This window comes from Dermochelys coriacea, chromosome 9, assembly GCF_009764565.3.
Source record: "Dermochelys coriacea isolate rDerCor1 chromosome 9, rDerCor1.pri.v4, whole genome shotgun sequence".
Lineage (NCBI taxonomy): Eukaryota > Metazoa > Chordata > Testudines > Dermochelyidae > Dermochelys > Dermochelys coriacea.
In genome coordinates, this window is record NC_050076.1 from 81,296,463 (window position 1) to 81,318,094 (window position 21,632).

Here is a 21,632-nt window from a genome sequence, read left to right on the forward strand (position 1 = left end):
GCTTGGAAAGGTGCTAGAACTGTTATCCCCATTTTACAGAAGGTGAGATGACTTCCCAAAGGTCATGCAGTGAACTGTGGTAGTCAGGACTAGAATCAAGATTTCCTGGCTCCCATTCCCCCATGCTAACTATTGCTCCATATGCCCTATATTCCACACTGCACATAAATAGCAGGACTTCATTCTCATGGTATTTAAATCAGCACCTTTCCCCAGCCTTAAAGTTACTTTAAAAGGAAACTGATTAGACATAAGTCGTCATAAAATGACCAGTCATTGTTTTCAAGGTGGTCTAATTCCAGATTCCCATTCACACAAAGCTTTCATCTCTTTCACTCTTTCTGTCTCTTGATTCTCTAAATAAAAGGCAAATGGAACATCTAAAAGCACTTTGCGAGACTTCTCTTCTGTTTATGTGAATGGAAGACAGAGATCATGGAGCAGATGGCAGAAAAGTCTCACGTCAAGAGACTTTTGTTGGAATGCTGCTGCTAACACAAAGTCATTAACTGGAAGGGAAGCAGCAATTGATTTCATATGGATGGATTTGAGCCCAAGTTTTTGGTTTATTGTTCCTCTACTTTTACTTGATTCTTGAATAAAGCCCCTTCAGACATTTCATAAAAGCTGAATAATGATGTTATATCTGTACGGTGACTTTACAGTGTATAAATTAATCACGGAATCCATCAAAGTGAAACTGCCACCTCTGGGGTGACAGTCATGAGAGAATTAACATTATACCTCAGTTCTGGACAGAAAACACTCTCCAAGTGAAACTGCAGGGAACATTTTGGTAGGCAGAAAGCACTCAAGAAAAAGCCATTTGTGATACTAACATCATCCTTACTCTAGTCCAAAGTGCTTTGTAATGTAATGTAATGATACGGAACCACCAGGACCTTTGTTTTGTGTTTCATCTGAAAGACAGCACCTCTGGCAGCAGGGTGCCTCCTAACTGGAGGGGCTGTAATATTTGTAATGGAATGCAAAACTACTCAGAGTTTACATTTCTTCACAAACTTTAAACTGAAAAAAAACCTGCTTCAATACATGAATTCTTTTGAGCAAAGTGGACCTATTTTCCCATTGAAAAATAGACCAGTTCAAACTGGCTTTGGCTTTGCTTTAAAGACATGGGGGAAAGTGAGCTTTGGCAGGTTTTCTTTGTAAACTGACTCATATCGTCTAAAATTTGGCAAAAAGTGAAATTTGAGGGGTGTGATATTCATGTGAAATATAAACTGTGAATTTGCACACCTCCACTGCTGCCATCTTGCTGTGACACTAGTTCTCTCTCTCTAGATATTTTGTGTATGTATGTGTATATATATGTATATGTATATGTGTGTGTGTGTATGTGTGTGTGTGTATATGTATATATACATATATATATATATATATACACACATACAATAAGCTTCTCCTCTCAAGAGTATCTGAGAACTGACTCAGAGAGAAGAGTGCCCCTTTCTCTAAAACCATTTATTGATTAACCAACACTGCTTCCTGTAGCACCTGGGTTCACAAATAGTGCCCAGGCCTGACTCTCCTTCGCTTGTTAGGCCTGGTGAGATCCCTTTGCAGTGAAGATGTGCAGGAAACCCCCAGATCCAAACATCCATGAACTCTAGAGAAGCCCAGGTCTGGAATCACATCTGAACTCTGAAGTTTGTATCATCTCTAGAAGTTGAGTAACATGCGGCATCTCCATGATGTCAGCACACCATGCTTCTTTCCTGAAGGGCGGATAGAGAAAGTCCATGACCCAACTGGGAATGCATTAATAAAGGTGCAGGCACATTGAGTATGTCTTGCTTGACATCCGTTCTAGCCATACAATGTCAGAAGGAAAATCAACCCTGTGCTCAGCAGGTGTATTTTTCTTCTGCTCCATCCCAAGCTAATGGTCTGGATAATAACACTTGAGCACAGAGGTCAAGGGGATGGGGGGTAAAAAAAACCACCCAGTTTGCACTGGCAGGCTGACTTGATATTGTAGGCCATACATGGGTTTGGAATGAGGGATATTAGACTCACAACTCTTGCCAGTGCCAAGAAATACACAGCTAAAATTGGCAGCTCTGGGATAAGTAATGTACAAACACAGCCCAGAGTGTTGCAACTGTTCAAGCACTTTGGAAGTATGTTGAGTAAATGTGAATCTGTTGCTATGGCAACAGAACAGAGGGAAGATCGTGCTGCCTCTCCGTGACAGCTTTCAAATTCAAGTGCTTGGTTAATTTGAACTGTGCTCGCTTCAGTCTAGAACCGCTCCTCAGCATAACGTCAGATGATGCAGGAGAGAGTTTCCCTCCACCTCTTCAAATAATGATTGTGGAACAAAGCCAGAGATCTCATGGAGCCAGTTGGAACTCAATGGTGACAGTGGAGGTAGAACTTCAGAAGCGTAGGCCTCTGCCAGTTGAGGTAAAGGAGAATGGCTGTTAGTTGTTAGCAGCATGGGGTCTGTGATATATAGTTTAAGAATGCTGGTCCTATCCAGTAGAAGGCAATGATACACATGCACTTTAGCCAGTTCAGAACTAGCACTTCTATTGTCACAGGAGTGTACTGTACGTGAGAAATCAGCAGATATGCAAATAGTTAATAGACAAGGTGCCAGTAGATGGCACTGAAGAATACACAGCTTTGTTGCTGGCTTTTATAGAACCAATAAATATTCTTACTATTATGCATGCAGATGGCTTCTTGAGCCCAGCTCTTAACATCCATAGCACATCACCCAAGAAACTCAAAGTACACCTTTAACTAATGAATCCTCATCACATCTGTGCGAGGCCTCCGTCTGTTACTAAAGAAGGAAAGTGACTTGACCGAAGCCACTCAGCATCAGAACCAGGATAAGAGCCCAGCAGTTCAGCCTCATAGCCCTGCACTCTGCTGGGCCACAATGAAATAGCATACATGAGAACTAACCTCCGGAGAGGCAGTTGGGATAAAATAACTGACTTGTACCTTCACCCAAACGGATTCTGATATGATAAAAGTGAGATTAACTTGTTTTGACTGGGCTAGATTTTAACTTATATGCTGCCTCTCCACTCTTCATTTCAACAGAAAGGCAGTAGCTCTGAGGTAACATGGGAGAGGCTGTTCTGTGGTGTTTCCAGCCCTGATGAAGGCAGAGAATACTCGGAACTCTCCTTGTATTCATCCAGAGATTTAAAAAAAGCCTGGGATTGTTCCAGGAGTTTCTTGTGAACTAGACACAAGTCTAAACCAAGATACTGGAGCTTTGACTTTTTCCTTAAATTTTCATTTAATTTGGAACACAGTGAAGGGAGGGTAACTTTCCAGAGAAACCAGTCCATGTGCTGTATGAGGACTTTGGAACAACCAAAGCGTAGACAGCCTCCTGAAGAGTCCAGCTCAGATTTTACGTGACACCCAGTACATACAGGCCCAGGACACTGTGGGAGTGGTTAGTCAGTTCTCTATAGCAGTGCTGTAGCCAAGTTGCATGCGTTGAATAAAGCTGCTTATCCTACACCTTATTACTGAATCTTAGCATGCTTATGAGTTAGAACACGACAAAGAGCCTTCATATGTGCTGTATAATATCCTTGTTCTATGACCGGTTTCAGAGTAGCAGCCGTGTTAGTTTGTATTTGCAAAAAGAAAAGGAGTACTTGTGGCACCTTAGAGACTAACAAATTTATTTGAGCATAAGCTTTTGTGAGCTACAGCTCACTTCATCGGATGCATCCGATGAAGTGAGCTGTAGCTCACGAAAGCTTATGCTCAAATAAATTTGTTAGTCTCAAGTGCCACAAGTACTCCTTTGCTTCTTGTTCTATAAGTAACACAAATTATATAATAGCATTCTTGGGAAATAAAATGTTCACGGGAAAAGGGCAGTGCTCAGAGATCTGGGACTTGCTATTTTAAATCCTGAACCAGTGCCAAAATATCACTCCTGGTCTGAGTGAGCAATGAGTGGTTAATGATCCATGTCTGTACCACAAAAGGACTAGAAGTAAATGTTAGATACTACAGCTAATTGGAAAAGAGCAAGTACTTTTCAGATTTTTTTTTTCAGGTTTTTCAATGAAAAAACAATAACGAAACATTTTTCACAGATACCACCGTAAAACAAAAAAATCTTTTTAATCCTCAAAACTTTATTGAAAATCAGTTTTTTTCATAATAAAAGGAAAATTTCATAGGAAATGACATTTTTCATTTACAATAATAATATGAATTTTCATTGGGAAAAGAGTTTCAACTGAACATTTTTGACCTGTTCTACTGAGCATCACAGGAAAGACCCTGGCAGCTCCCTGCAGCAGGGAAATGTGCTGGCACAGAGGAGGCAGTGCGGAGTCCTTTTGGGGTTTTGGGAGCTGGCATTGGGTCAAGTCTCCGCCACTCAAAACTCTGGTCTCTATGGGCCTAGAACTGCTGCCTGACCCATGCACTAGCTCCCACAGCATTTCAAAGCCACCCTTAACCTTTGTGGGGAGGGGAGTTTATCAGAGATTCCCTGAGCTGCCCTGCTTGCCTGTCAGCTCCCAATTACTCAAAGCTTAAAACTGAAACTAAACTGAGTCTCTTTGTCTCCGAGTCAGGCTGTCCCCTCACATTGAGGGGGCTGAGCAGCCCTGGCTCATCACTGGCCCATCAAGCTGCCTGTCTATATCACCCCATGTAGAAACCTCCAATTGGCCTCAGCAGGAGTTTCTAGTCCATTCTGCTCCTACTCGGACTCCAAGCATGCTGGTAAATGGGGTCAGAGAGCTCTGGTAGCCATTATGTTGTAGTCCATAGGGTAGGACCTCCTAGAAGCTCGGTCCAGAATTCCAGGAGTTAACAAACTCCGGATGAGGATTGCATAATGATCTCCAGAAACAAGCAGTGTCCAGAGCGTGTTTTGCACATGGCAGTGCATCACTGGAAGAATATCCAAGGAGTTATGAGACTTATTTCCATGTCTGAAAGCCTCTTGAGAATTGCAGTAGCAAAGCTGTCTTTCCCTTATAAACCAGCGATGGTCAAAACATTACCGTAGGTATAGCTGGATGCACCTTAAAATGGGATGCACAGCCCGGTGCTCTCTGGAAGGAGAGGAAAAGCTGAACGATTGGAGGTTTATAGTATATTGCTCCTAAACAGTAATTTCTTTCCATCTACCAAGAAAGACAAGAGTCAAAGCATAAATATTTCTAAAGTTATGCCAGGTAGGTCCATGCCCTATAGCCCTGGCAAATTGCCCATTGTACCATCTGATTGTGATGTTTGGGTAATGCTACTAGAAGCAGAACAGGTGATGAGCTAGGGGCAGCAAAATAATTTGTGATGCTGGGACAGGGGAGAGAGATTTTTCTAGTTTGCCAAGAGCCCCGCTCTGCATCTCAAATGAATTTCCAACCTAAGCTGCCTTTCCTTTATTGACTTAGAGCCTGACCCAAGCAAAACAACCTCAGTACAGCAAAAGGCTTTTGGCTGGAACCAGTGAGCGAGAGGCATGCCCTCTTGTGGCCATAACACCTCAGATTAAGCCTGGTCAGTACCTGGATTTGAGACCTCCACCTACTTGCTGCGGGGAGTGGTGTCAATGAATTGGTCAGTTAGGTTCTTCCTGCTAAGTCAGTATGGATCCAGTGCTTCTGAGACTGCTGTGTAGCCGGCGTTCAGATAAGGCATAAAACCATTTATGGTTATCCAAAAACCCACAATGCTATTCCCAAGAATTCTGGCCACACTCCACTTTGGAGTCTTTACATTCAGACTGTCTGAACTTACATTGAGGTAAGACATCCTTCCACACTGTCTATCCTGTGTGGTGTTGATATGCACTGCTAAACAGCTGCCACATTATGCCACAGAGGAAACTGCACACTGGTAAGTGATTCCTTTACATACCAGTGGCTTGTAATGTGCTTTGAGATTTTGGGGGGCTGAAAGGGACCAGGTGCATATAATTTTATTAAAACAGTTCTAAGTGATACATTAGTCTCCCTGCCCCCAAAGTGTTGGCTATATGTATCAACTCTTCGCAGCTGCTCTACTGCATTAACTCTAGTCACATCTCTCACTGAAGACTCCTGGAGCCCACCCCCAACCCTGGTCTCCCCTCCCTAAGATGTTGCATGATTGCTGCTTTACTGTATCATGTTTTGTAAGAACATTTTATCCCACTTGGGTACCTCTGAAAGCCAGATGTTCCCTCTCAGCATGGCCTCTTCTTTTTTTAAACAAACATTTTTGAGATGATGTTATTTTTATTCAGTTCCCTCTGTGAAACTCCTTAGGACAGAAATGGCTCTTTGCTTAGCAGAGTCACATCAGGGGAAAGGGGGAGGTACATATATATACTTTCAAGTGCTTGACTTTGCAACCTTAATAATGATATACATACACACTTGAAGGTTAGGAAATACCTGAATTAAGTTTGTCTGGGCAACCTGTGTGCATAGCATTATGATCCAGTCTTTAGTTACATGATCACACGCTGTTTTTTCCACAGGACCTCTGCTTTATTCAGTGCATAGGATGGACCTGCTCTGGGGGTGTGAATCAGGGTTATGAAGTAAAGGAGACTTTCATCTGCAGGACTTCCCGCCTCATTTCTTGTAGATGATGAAAGGTGTGTGGTGAATGAGGCAGGGGATTACAGGAAGAGGAAAGGAGTTCAGTTACCATGCTGATGCGCATAGTTTAGACACTAAACAGATAATAAAAGGTGCCTTCTTGAGGAAGACCATGCGGTGTATTCAGATTGTGTTTAAATTGCTACCTCTTTTGGGGCAGGAACCTTGTCTTCCTACGTGACCGCAAAGCAGCTAACAAGCTTTTGGCTCTATACAAATAAATAAGCTTTTATTATTATTTAATTAATTAATAAATTATATAAAACAAAGAGGGTAGAAACTTACTTTCCCTTGCATTCTTAAAAAGAATGTTATCAAGAAAAGAGAGCAAGTGTTTCAATGAGCTTAGAGGTGTCTTTCCCTGATAGCCAGTTTATCCCTGGCTGACCTCATGGGTGGTGGGGACATGAGTGGTCCTTCTGGTGGAATGTTCCATTAGAGAAGGAACACTCCCTCTCTAATCGAACTTCCCACAATGCCGACGTACCATGATTTATAATTCTTAACATACTCTCTGCTAATGGGTTCTTAAAGCTGGAAATAGAGGTGCTGAGCTGTTTAGGGTAACTTTTTCTGCCACCCTTACTCTCAGTTAGTAGTGCTGTACTCTGCAAGTAGTATTCGTGATTCCAGGATTTGTCACTAGGCTGGAAATCTGGCATCTTTCCCCAGCACAAAATTTAATGAAAAAATAAAAGAGCTCTCCCCAACACAAACACATATTCACTGGAGGCCTTATCCTTCAAACTGACAAGGATCATTGTTATAGTCACTTCATTCATATGGCAGATAAGATTTCTCTGGTTCAGACAATTTAAAAATTATGAGTGTTCTGAAGAGAGACAGGATCTTAAGGGTGTTAATAATAGGCTGTATACTGAATCCATGAATCATAGTAATTAGAAATAGAGGAGCCCTATTAGGTAATCTCATCCAACCCTCCAGCCAATAAATGATTGCTCCCTATATATGGCTTTGTCCAATCCAGTTTCAAATTGGGTTTCCATTATTTCTCTTACTAGACTGTTCCACTGTCTACTAGACATGAATGTTAGGTACTTTTTCCTGATATTCAGCCTAAATTCTCTTCTGCTCTATTTCAGCCCATTACTTTTACTCACTTTGATTTTTGGCTGTGAAAACTGGATATATTTCCAGTTAGGAAAATCTTGAATCTCTTGAGTAAATGTGAGAACTGATGTGTGTTTGAATAGCAAGGAAAGGAAGTGAAACTTCAGTGGAAGCACAATTCGTGTTGCTTTCTATGTCTAGGATCAGTGAGTGGTAACTAGAGAAAAAGAAATTGCATATAAAAAAACAGAAGGCAATAAACAGCTGCAGTGGTAAACTGAGTGCAGAGCGGGTTCTGGTACACTAACCGGAATATATCTTTCTCCCACAGAAGATGAAGCCCATAGTCCAAAGGAGACGCTCCACGCCTTCTGCCATTAGCAAAGCTCTCAACAAGTCCAAATCCCATTCCAGGTAAGGAATCATCTCCCCAATATCCCCACCAGAGCTTTAGCCCCCTTTTACAAATAAAAAAATCAAATCAAATAGATTTGCTAACCCATGTTTTAATTCAGCTGTTGATACCAGGAGCCAATAGTATCTGGACAGACCTCCCACCTGGAGGGGTTCCAGTTTCCTTTTTGGAACATGCTTTAAAAATGTGATGCTGAAAACATGTAGTGCCAGACTGTGATCTCACCTACACAGATGTAAATCAAGAATAACGCAATTGCCCTCAGTGGAGTCACTCCAGGCTTACACTGGTGTAACGCAGAACAGAATCTAGCCTTTACTGCATGGAAAAGCAGCCAACGTTAAGGTGAAGTTTGTATGTGAATAGCCAAGCCACACATATAATAAATATTTGGTTAGTCATAGCAGCCTGACTGTGTTCTCTGTTGAAGCCAAACAACAGATGGCCAGTGAGTCCCTTAAAAGAAATCAGGAATTTTTACTTTTTAAACAAAATGTCAAAAACCAACAAAGAACAAAAATTCCAATCCTCCATTTCACTTTCTCACCCTGCTCAGAAGATAAACCTTCTCTCAGCTTCTTTGTGTAATTCCAACTGGGAAGTCAATGAATGTTTGCCTGATGGATTCATTGCTGTTTAGTCTGCCATCTAACCAGCAACGGGAAATAGTATGAGAAGCCGAAACAGAGATGCCCTAAGAAACGAAAAAAGAAAAGGAGTACTTGTGGCACCTTAGAGACTAACAAATTTATTAGAGCATAAGCTTTCGTGAGCTACAGCTCACTTCATCGGAAGCATTTGGTGGAAAAAGCAGAGGAGAGATTTATATACACACACACAGAGAACATGAAACAATGGGTTTATCATACACACTGTAAGGAGAGTGATCACTTAAGATAAGCCATCACCAGCAGCGGGGGCGGGGGGGGAGGAGGAAAACCTTTCATGGTGACAAGCAAGGTAGGCTAATTCCAGCAGTTAACAAGAATATCAGAGGAACGGGGGGGGGGGGGGAGGGAGAAATACCATGGGGAAATAGTTTTACTTTGTGTAATGACTCATCCATTCCCAGTCTCTATTCAAGCCTAAGTTAATTGTATCCAGTTTGCAAATTAATTCCAATTCAGCAGTCTCTCGTTGGAGTCTGTTTTTGAAGCTTTTTTGTTGAAGTATAGCCACTCTTAGGTCTGTGATCGAGTGACCAGAGAGATTGAAGTGTTCTCCAATTGGTTTTTGAATGTTATAATTCTTGACGTCTGATTTGTGTCCATTCATTCTTTTACGTAGAGACTGTCCAGTTTGGCCAATGTACATGGCAGAGGGGCATTGCTGGCACATGATGGCATATATCACATTGGTAGATGCGCAGGTGAAGGAGCCTCTGATAGTGTGGCTGATGTGATTAGGCCCTATGATGGTATCCCCCGAATAGATATGTGGACAGAGTTGGCAACGGGCTTTGTTGCAAGGATAGGTTCCTGGGTTAGTGGTTCTGTTGTGTGGTGTGTGGTTGCTGGTGAGTATTTGCTTCAGATTGGGGGGCTGTCTGTAAGCAAGGACTGGTCTGTCTCCCAAGATCTGAGAGAGCGATGGCTCGTCCTTCAGGATAGGTTGTAGATCCTTGATGATGCGTTGGAGAGGTTTTAGTTGGGGGCTGAAGGTGATGGCTAGTGGCGTTCTGTTGTTTTTTTTGTTGGGCCTGTCCTGTAGTAGGTGACTTCTGGGTACTCTTCTGTCTCTGTCAATCTGTTTCTTCACTTCAGCAGGTGGGTATTGTAGTTGTAGGAATGCATGATAGAGATCTTGTAGGTGTTTGTCTCTGTCTGAGGGGTTGGAGCAAATGCAGTTATATCGTAGCGCTTGGCTGTAGACAATGGATCGAGTGGTATGATCTGGATGAAAGCTAGAGAAATGTAGGTAGGAATAGCGGTCAGTAGGTTTCCGATATAGGGTGGTGTTTATGTGACCATCGCTTATTAGCACCGTAGTGTCCAGGAAGTGGATCTCTTGTGTGGATTGGTCCAGGCTGAGGTTGATTGTGGGATGGAAATTGTTGAAATCATGGTGGAATTCCTCAAGAGCTTCTTTTCCATGGGTCCAGATGATGAAGATGTCATCAATGTAGCGCAAGTAGAGTAGGGGCGTTAGGGGACGAGAGCTGAGGAAGCGTTGTTCTAAGTCAGCCATAAAAATGTTGGCATACTGTGGGGCCATGCGGGTACCCATCGCAGTGCCGCTGATTTGAAGGTATACATTGTCACCAAATGTGAAATAGTTATGGGTCAGGACAAAGTCACAAAGTTCTGCCACCAGGTTAGCCGTGACAGTATCGGGGATACTGTTCCTGACGGCTTGTAGTCCATCTTTGTGTGGAATGTTGGTGTAGAGGGCTTCTACAGAAGTTACTGATGTAATGGAAGAGTGAGACAGAAGCAAACTTTGGAAATACAAGCTTCCCAGAGCAGACCTTCACTTGAAGGACTCCTCTGTCCTTGGCTATTGGTGCCAGTGATGTGCAGCCATTGGTGAAAAACAGCATTGGCAAGTGTCAAAACAGAGTCTCTTGGTACAGAGAAGCCCTTTAGGGGCTGGGCTTGCTCCTGCTGGAGTCAGTGGCCAACTTACTTAGGGGAGATCAGGGTCAGGGCACACATGGGATTTTCACTACAATCACAGGCAATGGTTTGGTCTTAATCAAATCTAGAAAATGGGAAGAATTAAAATGGCACCCAGATGAGAGGAACAGACAGAGACAATTATTCAGTCGCCCAACAAGAGGGGTAGGGATGGGCAGCGATACAAAAGGCGTAAGCTTTGGAAGTGAATGCAGGTGCTGTGAGAGATGGTGGGTTGGCAGCCCTGGTTAGTTATCCTCAGAGCAGGTGCAGTGAGGAGCAGGGCAGCGTGAGCTCTCTGTATCATTCCACCAATGTGCTTCCATGCCCAGCTCACTTCAGGGGAGAGACGGGAATTCAGTGTTTGTGACCCATTCTGTCCTCGCCTTCTCTGCTGAAACTGTCAATACAATGGTTGGTTTTGAGCTACGGGCACATTTCCACTAGGAACTGGACAGACTCCTCTAAACTCATTTCATACAGATCACTTTTCAGATGGTAACAGCTTTCATTTGCTACCAACCTAGGCTATTGTATTAACGGGTGACCTAATGTGAAAAGCTCCTTTTCCCACTTGTATGGTCTAGAGCCATCCAGTGCCTCCACTGACTTTAATTTCTTCAGATATAAAGCACCCAGACTTCTAGTGTTTATTGTCAAGTATGAACACACTGACCTTCCAACTCTTGTGCTGAAATATCAAGTGCTGTACAGTAGCCAAGTCTCACAGCCCTTTGATTGGAGAATAACCATCTTAGAGTTCAGGCAGTTTCTCCCCACCCTGCACAGTGTAACAATTAGACAACAGATAAAGGAATGTCAAGCTCTTTCTCTGTTTGGTTCTGATAACACCCTCATAAATAACATTGCTGCAGTGATTTGCTTAGTTAAAATAAATATTTGTTTAAAAGATAAAAACTTAAGTGATTTACATTTTGCAGGAAGCAACCCTCTCCAAGAGCAGCAGTTTCCTTTCACCCTGTATTTAACTGCTTGGGAGTAAGTCCTGCTTTTGTGAAATGTTCAGACAGAAGCCAATGTTTTAGGGTGGTTTAAAATAAATTGCAGAAATACCATCATCTACATCTCTATCCCAAGTAATGTGGTCTCAGAAATGCTTTTGCTTCCCTCCCTCAACCACCCCCTCTCCTCCCCGCCAATATCACACTGACTCAAAAAGAGAAACAAATTCTTGACTTTATTTGGCTGGAGAACATCTTTGCAAGGGGAGGGAAGCTCTAAACATTTCTCATGATGTATTGCCTCAGAGGGAGCTGGTACAATGCCATTTTTACTTGGGCCACCAGAGCATTGGTGAATTTTTGTTGTTGTTGTTGCTACTCTTCTGTTGTGTTTACCAAACCTTGTAACTTCTCCAGCATTAAGAAATCACTGCTGAGATTGCTTGGTGTTCCTGTCTCTACTGCTCCACTGACACACAGGGGAAGCTTTCATAGGCATGTTTTAAAGTGAACTTATTTTTTTACTTGGAGAGGCAACAGGCTTATGTGCTTGTCTGTGAGCATAAGAGTGCCAGGCAGGGACAAGCCAGAGACTCCAGCCTGCAAGAATGCAGCTGTTCAGGGAATCTGCAGGTGGGATTTTCAAAAGCTGTTCGTGTTGGCTTAGCCCTGCTCCCATTAAAGCCAGTAAGCAGCTTTACTCTTGAGTATTGGCAGCAGAGTTAGGCCAATAATATGAAAGTCTCAGCCTATAAGTACAGAGCTTTGTTCAGTTTTGTTGATTTTAATGGGATCACTCAGACTAAGGTACTACTCAACAGGAGTAAAGGTGGCAGAGTCTGGCCTGTTGTGCCCATCTCGCTGAAAACTTTACATTTACAGCCATTTCTATGAGACTAATAAATCCAACTAGGACTGATTGTGTATTCACACCACCAAGGGTGCTTCGATCTTGCAGACAGTCTGGCAGAGCACCCGTGCATATTCAGTAGAGGCAATCCCACATACTACAGCGAGGGTAGCAGTAAAGATGAAGATCTGTCCTACCTCTCTTACTGATGATTCTGTGACATTCTTCACAATGTGCCATTGCTGCATTTATTGCTAAATTAATAGAGTAGGAGAGAGCATATGCAATTCATACTTGAGAATTTAGAGACAGGAAGGGAAAAGAATAATAAAATGATGGAGTTATTACATTTTGCTTGTTTGCATGAGTAAGGAATCGAGTTTAATTCCAGCAACTGCTTATTGAGTTCAATAGAGATATAGCAGCCATTCTTTCTTTGGCAAAATATTGCACCAAAATCAGCCTAAAGTAGCAACAAAAATAGTTGGATTACAATAATACCTAGCTCTTATATAGCTCTTTTAATCAGTAGATGTCAAAGTGTTTTTATAAAATTATAGCCAGATCTCTGAATCAGGTGAATGGAACTAGACTAGTATACACAGTAAATATTCATCATGCTACAGCCCAGACACCGACAAGCAATTTGGTGTGGAGGGAACTGGCATTGATAAAAACAGAACTGATCAACTACACTGCAAATTTGCCTGCACTCCCTGCTGATGAGTGACCTCATGCATGCATCTCAGCCCCCTTTCCACTTATAGGATCACAATCTGAGATCTTTACTCAGATAACAGTATTCTTGCCTGAGTAAAGTGAAAACTGAGTAAGGACCTCAGGATTTCCTCCGTATTCAGTATAAAATATATAGACAGCTTTCATTAAGCTGAGTCTGAGCCTATGTGAGAAGAAATGAAATAGCCATCAGTCTATTGGGTTATTAACAAAGTCTATGGGAGTTGCAATAATTGCACAATTCATATGATGATTTTTTTCCAGGGAAATTACTCTTTCCTCATCGCACCCAGACAATGGGCTACCAAGTGGGGCTTTCAGTAGCCCAAATTCTGTTTTCATCTTGGATGAGAGGGTACAGCTTACCATGGGACTGCACACCCAGGAGAGACATTTATTCCTCTTCAGTGACATGCTGGTCATTGCCAAGTCCAAGTAAGAGAATGTGGGCGAGCTACACAAGGGTTATGTCTCACACCTAGTAGTCATTGTAAACCAGGATCAAGGGCATTTGTGGATCAGGGTACCAGGAAAGCCACATTTTTAAAGGAGCTTCTAAAATTTTGCAAGTTCCCCATTCTACCCCAAGAAATGTGTTGGCCACTGCTTGGAATGTCTACCCTTAATTTATCACTGCATTTTCATACAGTAGCATGATCTGAACTAAATAAGTTTGCCCTTTGCTTCATGATACTCCTTGAAGAAGTGACATGGCATTCTTGCCAGTGCTGAGGAAATGGAGTGAAAGGGGCTCCATGCAGAAGACAGAAAATTAATTCATTTTTTGGCTAGTTCTCTTCAGTTCCTATTTAGCTCATAGGTAAATAGCTTAGCTGATCTCAAAAATGCTTACTTGTCTGTGGGTAGTAATTTGTCTGAATCACAAAACCAATATGGTATGGCACATAGTTTGGTAAGACTAAAGCCCAGAACTGGGATACTTGAGATGTCAGTTCAGAGGCATCAATGGATATGGACAAGGAAGTCTGTATGTGTGCTGTGTCTCTTTCTAGCCAGTCCCATTAGCCTAAGCAATCTCTGGTTTGAATTCCAGGTCCTCCTCCAACTTGAAGCTGAAGAAGCAGGTGCGCCTGAGTGAAGTATGGACTGGATCTTGTCTCAATGAAGTGTCTGAGAAAAAGATGAGCCCTGAGAATTCGTTTGTCATTGGCTGGCCTACCACCAATTCTGTTGTCTCCTTCAGGTATCACAGCACAGTAACAAACCCACTGCATTGCAGGCTCGCAGCTATCACGATGCTGCATGTTTAGAACTAAATGATGACGGAGAGTCTAGAACTCTGAGCCCCTGTTCCAAAAACACAGACCCTCATTAAATGAGCTAAAGAAGAATGTCTGTTAACTATTAGCAACACAGCGAAAGTGAAGAAGGATAGTTCAGGGGTAATATGCAAGACCTAGCTTCAGGTCTGGGTTCTACCACAAGCTTCCTCTGTGACCTTAAGGAAATTATTTAGGGTTGTGTACACAGCCCATAGCAATGAGCCTCCCAGCCTGGATCAACAGATTTGGGTTAGTGCCCTAAAATAGCTGGGTAGACAGTGCTTTGAAGTTGTGTCTCAGGCTGTAGCTGAGGCTCTGGAGCCTAGGGGTGGGGGACTGGGTTCAGAGCCTGAGCTTCAGCCCCAGCTGCAACTTCAAAGCCCTGTCTACACAACTACTTTTACAGTGCTAGCACAGGCCCCACTAACCCAAGTCTGTCGTCTCAGGCTGGGAGCTCCCTGCCACTGGCTGTGTAGACACACCTGTAGAGTCTCTGGGCCTCAGTTACTCCTAATAGTACATCTGTACCTCACGGGAACGTTGTGAGGATAAATGCACTAAAGACTGTGAGCTGCTCAGATACTATGGTAATGGCGGCTGTACCTTAGATGGAGTGGGGTTATGGCACACAATTGAGCGGCTCCGATTCCACTCAGGCCTCTGGTGCATATGCACACTAGCCAGATCAGTGCGGTTTTCTGGACCCTAAAAAGTGCAACGAATTCTTCCCGTGTCCCTCCTTATCTCTCCTTCCCCGTGAGGAGTTCTTTCAACCAACCCTTGTTTTCCTTGTGCATTAAAGACATCCAATCCATTTTAAAATAAAACATTTGCGGGTAAATATTCACATATTAAGATCATCTTGACTAACCTCACAGCATATGGGAATAGGGCACATATGGCACTTTCTGAAAAGAACTCCAGGCTGTTCAGTGAAAATGGTGTTTTCATCTTTAGGTATGCCCCTGCAGGCTATTTTTCTGCCCACATTTTATTATTAGGGAGAGGTGAATTATGCTGGTGAAAGATGCCAGAATGACAGCCCTGGAGAACCACACATCTGGTACCCTGTGGGAAGCTACAATGCAAGCTTCCTTCACACACTTTTGTCCACCAGTGTGTCCCAATCATGCAGGGATAGGAGGGTATTTCAGTCTCCGCCTGCCCTTTTGGCTGATAGCCAGCAAGGAGTGCTAGTCAGTGCTAAGGTACTGCTGATGTTTGTGCTTTGGACAATTGGCTTGGTGGCAAAGGAACTGGGATCCAGCAACTCATTTCACACTTGTTGTTCCATCCCCTCTGAACAGTGGGGATGCTGCTTTTCACTTTATTATGCCATATGCATACAATTCCTGCGCTGGAGGCCTCAGGCGTATGTCATCTGGATAGATCTTTTTTTTTTTTAATCCAAACCATAGCAATGGAGATATTAGTGACCAATACTGCCAGCGAAGGCTTCTAGGAATTGAAAGGAAATGATAGTAGAAACAAAATATCAATTAAAGGTCATTACAAAAAAATAAAGACACACATGACTTGCTAACTCCGTCACAGAAAGATATTTGTTCCTTATCTGAACACCCCTCAGGTTGGCCAGGAAATCTAGTTCAGCTCGGCTGCTCTTGGGGTTTTATTATTATTATTTCTTTTTGTTAAAATAGAACAGAACCAGGAAAGGACTGCACTTTTGTTCTAGGGCTTCCAGGAAGGAACTGAGACTGACGGCTAAATATAAGCAAAGCCTGGTAGAGTCTCCAAACGCTATTAGTCATTTAGCTATTATTTAATATTTGGCCTCTCTTTTTCTTCTCAGCTCCTCTGAAGAGAAGGAGCAATGGCTCTCAACGTTACTGTGGTAAGAGTCACATACGTCTCCTCTTGCTGTGCTGTCCCTTGATAATCCTTTATAAACCGATAGGGGGAGAGTTTAGATGCTAGACACCCCACTCCCATTGCCTTTCAGTGGGTTCCTCATTGCTTTTTAGGCATTTGAAAATCCTTTGTCAGCAGCCTCTGCCTTCATGTGATCTGTGAAGGGAGAAGGGGCAATAAGAGAATCTGGGTTATAGTGTGAGCCTTTAGCTATTACACAAGACTCAAAGGGGCAGGTGACAAAAGCCCACAGGTAAGCATAAAAAAGTCAACCTTAACAGAGAGCTAGATGTTGGGGGTGGGGAGGGGGACATGACAAATTACAGTAGGGTTATAGGAACAACAAGAGGGAAATCCCCGGGGGAATCTGCTCAACATCTTAGATGTCTATACACAAATGCAAGGAATATGGGGAATAAACTGAAAGAGCTAGAAGGATTAGTATATAAGTATATAAATTATGACTTCACTGACATCACAGAGACTTGGCGAGATAAATCTCATGACTGGAATATTGGTCTAGAGGAATATAGCTTGTACAGATAGGACAGGCAGGGGAAAAAGGGAGAAGGTGTTGCCTTATACATCCAGAATATATACACTTGTTCAGAGATCTAGAAAGAAGTGAGAGGCAGACCAGTCAAATGTCTCTGGTTAAAGATTAAAGGGGGAAAAATAGGGGTGATATCATGGTAGGAGTCTACTACAAATCACCAAATAAGGAAGAGCCGGTTAATGAGGTATTTACAGAATAAACAACACAAATATCCAAAACACATGACCTGGTAATAATGGGGGACATCTGTTGGAAAAGTAATATGGCAAAACACAAAATTTCTAATAAATGTAGTGGGACAACTTTTTTGTTTCAGAAAGTAGCAAAAAATAACCTGGAGGCCAACCATTTTAGACTTGATTCTGAACAACAGGGAAGAATTGATTACAAATCTGAATATGGAAGGCAATTTGGGTGAAAGTGATCATGAAATGATAAATTTTGTAATTCAAAAGAAAGGAAAGAGTGAGAGCATCACGATAAAGACAACTGGACTTCAAAAAAGGAGACTTTAACACATTCAGAGAACTGGTATAAGGTCCGATGGGAAGAAAATCTAAAGTATTAAGAGTTTAAGAGATGTGGCAGTTTCTCAAAGAGACAATATTAAATACACAACTGCCAACTACTCCAATGTAAAAAAAGGAAGAATAATAAGAGGCCTATATGGTTCCATCAGAAGCTCTTTAATGATCTGAAAATTGAAAAGAAATCCAACAAAGAGTGGAACATGGACAAATTGCTAAAGAGAATACAAAAGAATAGTACAATCATATAGGGACAAAATCAGAAAGGCTAAGGCACAGAATGAATTACATCTAGCAAGGGACATAGAAGACATAAGAATTGCCCTACTGGGTCAGACCAAAGGTCTATCTGCCCAGTATCCTGTCTTCCAACAGTGGCTAGTGTCAGGTGCCCCAGAGGGAGTGAACAGAACAGGTAATCATCAAATGCTCCATCCCCTTTCACTTGTTCCCAGCTTCTGGCAAACTGAGGCTAGGGACACCATTCCTACCCACCCTGGCTAATAGACATTGATGGACCTATCCTCCATGAATTTACCATGAATTTATCTAGTTCTTGGCCTTCACAACATCCTCTGGCAAGGAGTTCCACAGGTTGACTGTGCATTGTGTGAAGAAATACTTCCTTTTATTTGTTTTAAACCTGCTGCCTATTAATTTCATTTGGTGACCTCGTTCTTGTGTTATGAGAAGTAAGGCTTATCTACACTTCCTAATCTACTTTCTCTACACCAGTCATGATTTTATAGACCTCAATCATATCTTCCCTCAGCCATCTCTTTTCCAAGCAGAAAAGTCCCAGTCTTATTAATCTCTCCTCATACAGAAGCCATTCCATACCCCTAATCATTTCTGTTGCCTTTTTCTGAACCTTTTCCAACTCCAACATATCTTTTTTGAGATGGGGCGACCACATTTGTGCACAGTATTCAAGATGTGGGTGTACCATGGATTTATATAGATGCATTTTCTGTCCTATTATCTATCCCTTTCATAATTATTCCCAGCATTCTGTTCACTTTTTTTTGACTGCTTCAGCACATTGAGTGGATGTTTTCAGAGAACTATCCACAATGACTCCAAGATCTCTTTCTTGAGTTGTAACAGCTAATTTAGACCCCATCATTTTATATAAAAGACAATAAGAAGGGGTTATTTAAATACATTAGGAGCAAGAGAAAGACAAAGGAAAGGGTAGATCCTCTACTTAGTAGGGAAGAAGAACTAATAACTGATGACATCAAGAGGACAAGTTGTTCCATGCCTATTTTGCTTCAGACTTCACTAAAAAAATTTAATAGTGACCAAATACTCAACATAATTAATATTATCAACAAGGGGGAAGAAAGGCAAGCCAAAATAGGGAAAGAACATGTTAAGAATATTTAGATATGTTAGATGTATTCCAGTTGGCAGGGCCGGATGAAATTCATCCTACTGTTCTTAAGGAACTAGCTGAAGCAACCTTGAAACCATTAGCAATTTTTTTCAAGAACCCATGGAAGATGGGTGAGGTCCCAGACAAATGGAGAGGGCAGACATGGTGCGGGGAGGGGCAAAGGGTCACATGACCCTCCCCAATTGCCTGGCCGGGGAGGGGAAGGGCCCAGTAGCACCCAGGAGTCAGAGCTTGAGTGTGGAATGTGATGAGTTCTGTGCTGTTAACACCTTCTGCCCTTGGAGCAGGGAGTTTGTTTATAAACAGAGGAAGAGTAATTAAGATAACAAAAGGCTTGTCATTAAGTTTAATTAAGGATCATTAGATGATCCTGAAAGCATTCCCAGGCACTCCATTTAAAAGACAAGGAAACAAAGGGTAGGAATAAATGATCCATTTTTAGAATGAAGAGAAGTAAATAGAGGTGTCCATAGGGGTCTGTACTGGGACCAGTCCTGTTCAACATATTCATAAATGATCTGCAAAACAGGGTAAACAGTGAGGTGGCAAATTTTGCAGATGATACAAAATTACTCAAGATAGTTAAGTCCAAAACAGACTGCAAAGAGTTACAAAGGGATCACATAAAACTGGGGTGACTTGGCAACAAAATGGCAGATGAAATTAATGTTAAATGCAAAGTAATGCACATGGCAAAATATAATCCCAACAATACATACAAAATGATGGTGCCTAAATTAGCTGTTACCCATCAAGAAAGAAATCTTGGAGTCATTTTCAGTACTCTGAATGTGTATGGTAAAACCCAGTGTTTCATGTTCTCTGTGTATATAAATCTCCCCACTGTATTTTCCACTGAATGCATCCGATGAAGTGAACTGTAGCTCATGAAAGCTTATGCTCAAATAAATTTGTTAGTCTCTAAGGTGCCACAAATACTCCTTTTCTTTTTGAAAGAACTATGTTTCCAGAGTACTGCAAATGTATAAGAATCCTTCTCACTCTGCTTGTATCATCCTGAACTCATTCTCCAGCTTCTGCAGACTTAAAAATTATCACCAGTCATTAGTAGGACAGATGCAACAGAATACTATAGCTATCCTTAACGTGCAGGTCACATGGGAGGTCACGTACCCCCCTTTAACTGGTGTCCCCCTTTATATCCCTCCAACATGTCACCTAGAAAACAACTTTGATACTAGAAGATATTGGAACAAATCAAACAATTAATTTGTAAGCACCTAAGGGACAATGGGGTTATAAGGACTAGCCAGCAAGGATTTGTCAAGAACAAAACATGCCAAACCAACCTAATTTCCTTTTTTGATAGGGTGACTGATCTAGCAGATAGTGGAAAAGCAATAAACATGATATATCTTGATTTTTACTAAGGCTTTGACACAGTTTCACATGACATTCTTATAAGCCAACTAGGGAAATATGGTCTAGATGAAATTACTATAAGGTGGGTGCACAACTGGTTGAAAGACCAGACTCAAAGAGTAGTTATCAAACTGCGAGGGTGTATCAAGTGGGGTACCACAGGGATCAGTCCTGGTATTAGTCAATATTTTCATTAATGACCTGGGTAATGGAGTAGAGAGTGTGCTTATAAAATTTGAAGATGACACCAAGCTGGGAGCAGTTGCAAACACTTTGGAGGGCAGGTTTAGCATTAAAAACAAGCTTGACAAATTAGAGAATTGGTCTGAAATCAATAAAATGATATTCAGGAAAGACAAGTGAAAAGTACTTCACTTAAGAAGGAAAAATCAAATTAAAAACTTCAAAATGGGAAATAACTGGCTAGGTGATAGTACTGCTGAAAAGGATCTGGGGTGGATAGTGGATCACACTGAATATGAGTCAATTATGTGATGCAGCTGTGAAAAAGGCTATCATTCTGCGGTATATTACAGTAATGTTGTATGTAAGACACAAGATAATTGTCCCACTCTAGTTGGCAATGCTGAGGCCTCAGCTGAGGTACTATGTCCAATTCTGGGCACCACACTTTAGGAAAGCTGTGGACAAATTGGAGTGAGTCCAGAGGAGGGCAACAAAAATGATAAAGGGTTTAGAAAACCTGACCTATGAGGAAAGTGGTCATGTTTAGTTTTGAAAAAAAAAGACTATGTAAGGGACCTGATAACACTCTTCAAATACATTAATGGTTGTTATCAAGAAGACAGAAATCAATTGTTTTCCTTGTCTGCTGAAGGTAGAACAAGAAGTAGTGGGCTTAATTTGCAGCAAGGAAGCTTCAGGTTAGATATTAGGGAAAACTTTCAACTATAAGGGTGCTTTAAACTCTTAAATAGGCTTCCAAGGGAAGCTGTGGAATCCCTATCACTGGAGGTTTTTTAAGAAAAGGTTGGACAAACACAGGTCAAGGGTGGTCTAGGTTTACTTGGTTCTACCTCAGCACAGGGGACTGGACTTGTTGACTTCTCGAGATCCCTTTCAGCCCATCACTTCTATGAATCCATGATTATATAGAACACAGATGGGCAGGTGGATGGGTGAATATAATGGGTCTTTTAGGATTGAACAAATCTTCTAAACCAATTTGTCTCAACAGGCAAACAACAGGCCTTGTTTCCTCTCAATTTCTTGCTCATAGACACTGACTTTCCAAGAAGAAGGCTGGGATCTCCTCTCCAGTAGCATGGTCACTTATGCTCCTTCTGTTGAGAGCAGTTTGGCCCAGATAGTCCAGACAATCTCCCC

The 21,632-nt window shown here is 42.0% G+C and overlaps 1 protein-coding gene across 6 annotated transcripts in view; it reads left to right on the forward strand.

The window, feature by feature from the left end:
- LOC119861307 (rho GTPase-activating protein 20-like) overlaps positions 1-21,632 on the forward strand; it is a 61,162-nt gene that overhangs the window by 19,359 nt on the left and 20,171 nt on the right. The window contains exons 1-6 of one of the 6 annotated variants that reach the window (XM_043492225.1): positions 5,783-5,865; positions 6,491-6,610; positions 8,017-8,099; positions 13,530-13,700; positions 14,320-14,469; positions 16,362-16,403. In XM_043492225.1, the coding sequence (XP_043348160.1) occupies positions 8,020-8,099; positions 13,530-13,700; positions 14,320-14,469; positions 16,362-16,403 (443 nt within the window). In that variant the 5' untranslated portion in view covers positions 5,783-5,865; positions 6,491-6,610; positions 8,017-8,019. Of the gene's footprint in view, positions 1-5,750; positions 5,866-6,490; positions 6,611-8,016; positions 8,100-13,529; positions 13,701-14,319; positions 14,470-16,361; positions 16,404-21,632 lie in introns of those variants that run through there. The other 5 variants (XM_043492224.1, XM_043492226.1, XM_038416310.2 and 2 more) reach the window with 5 other exon arrangements.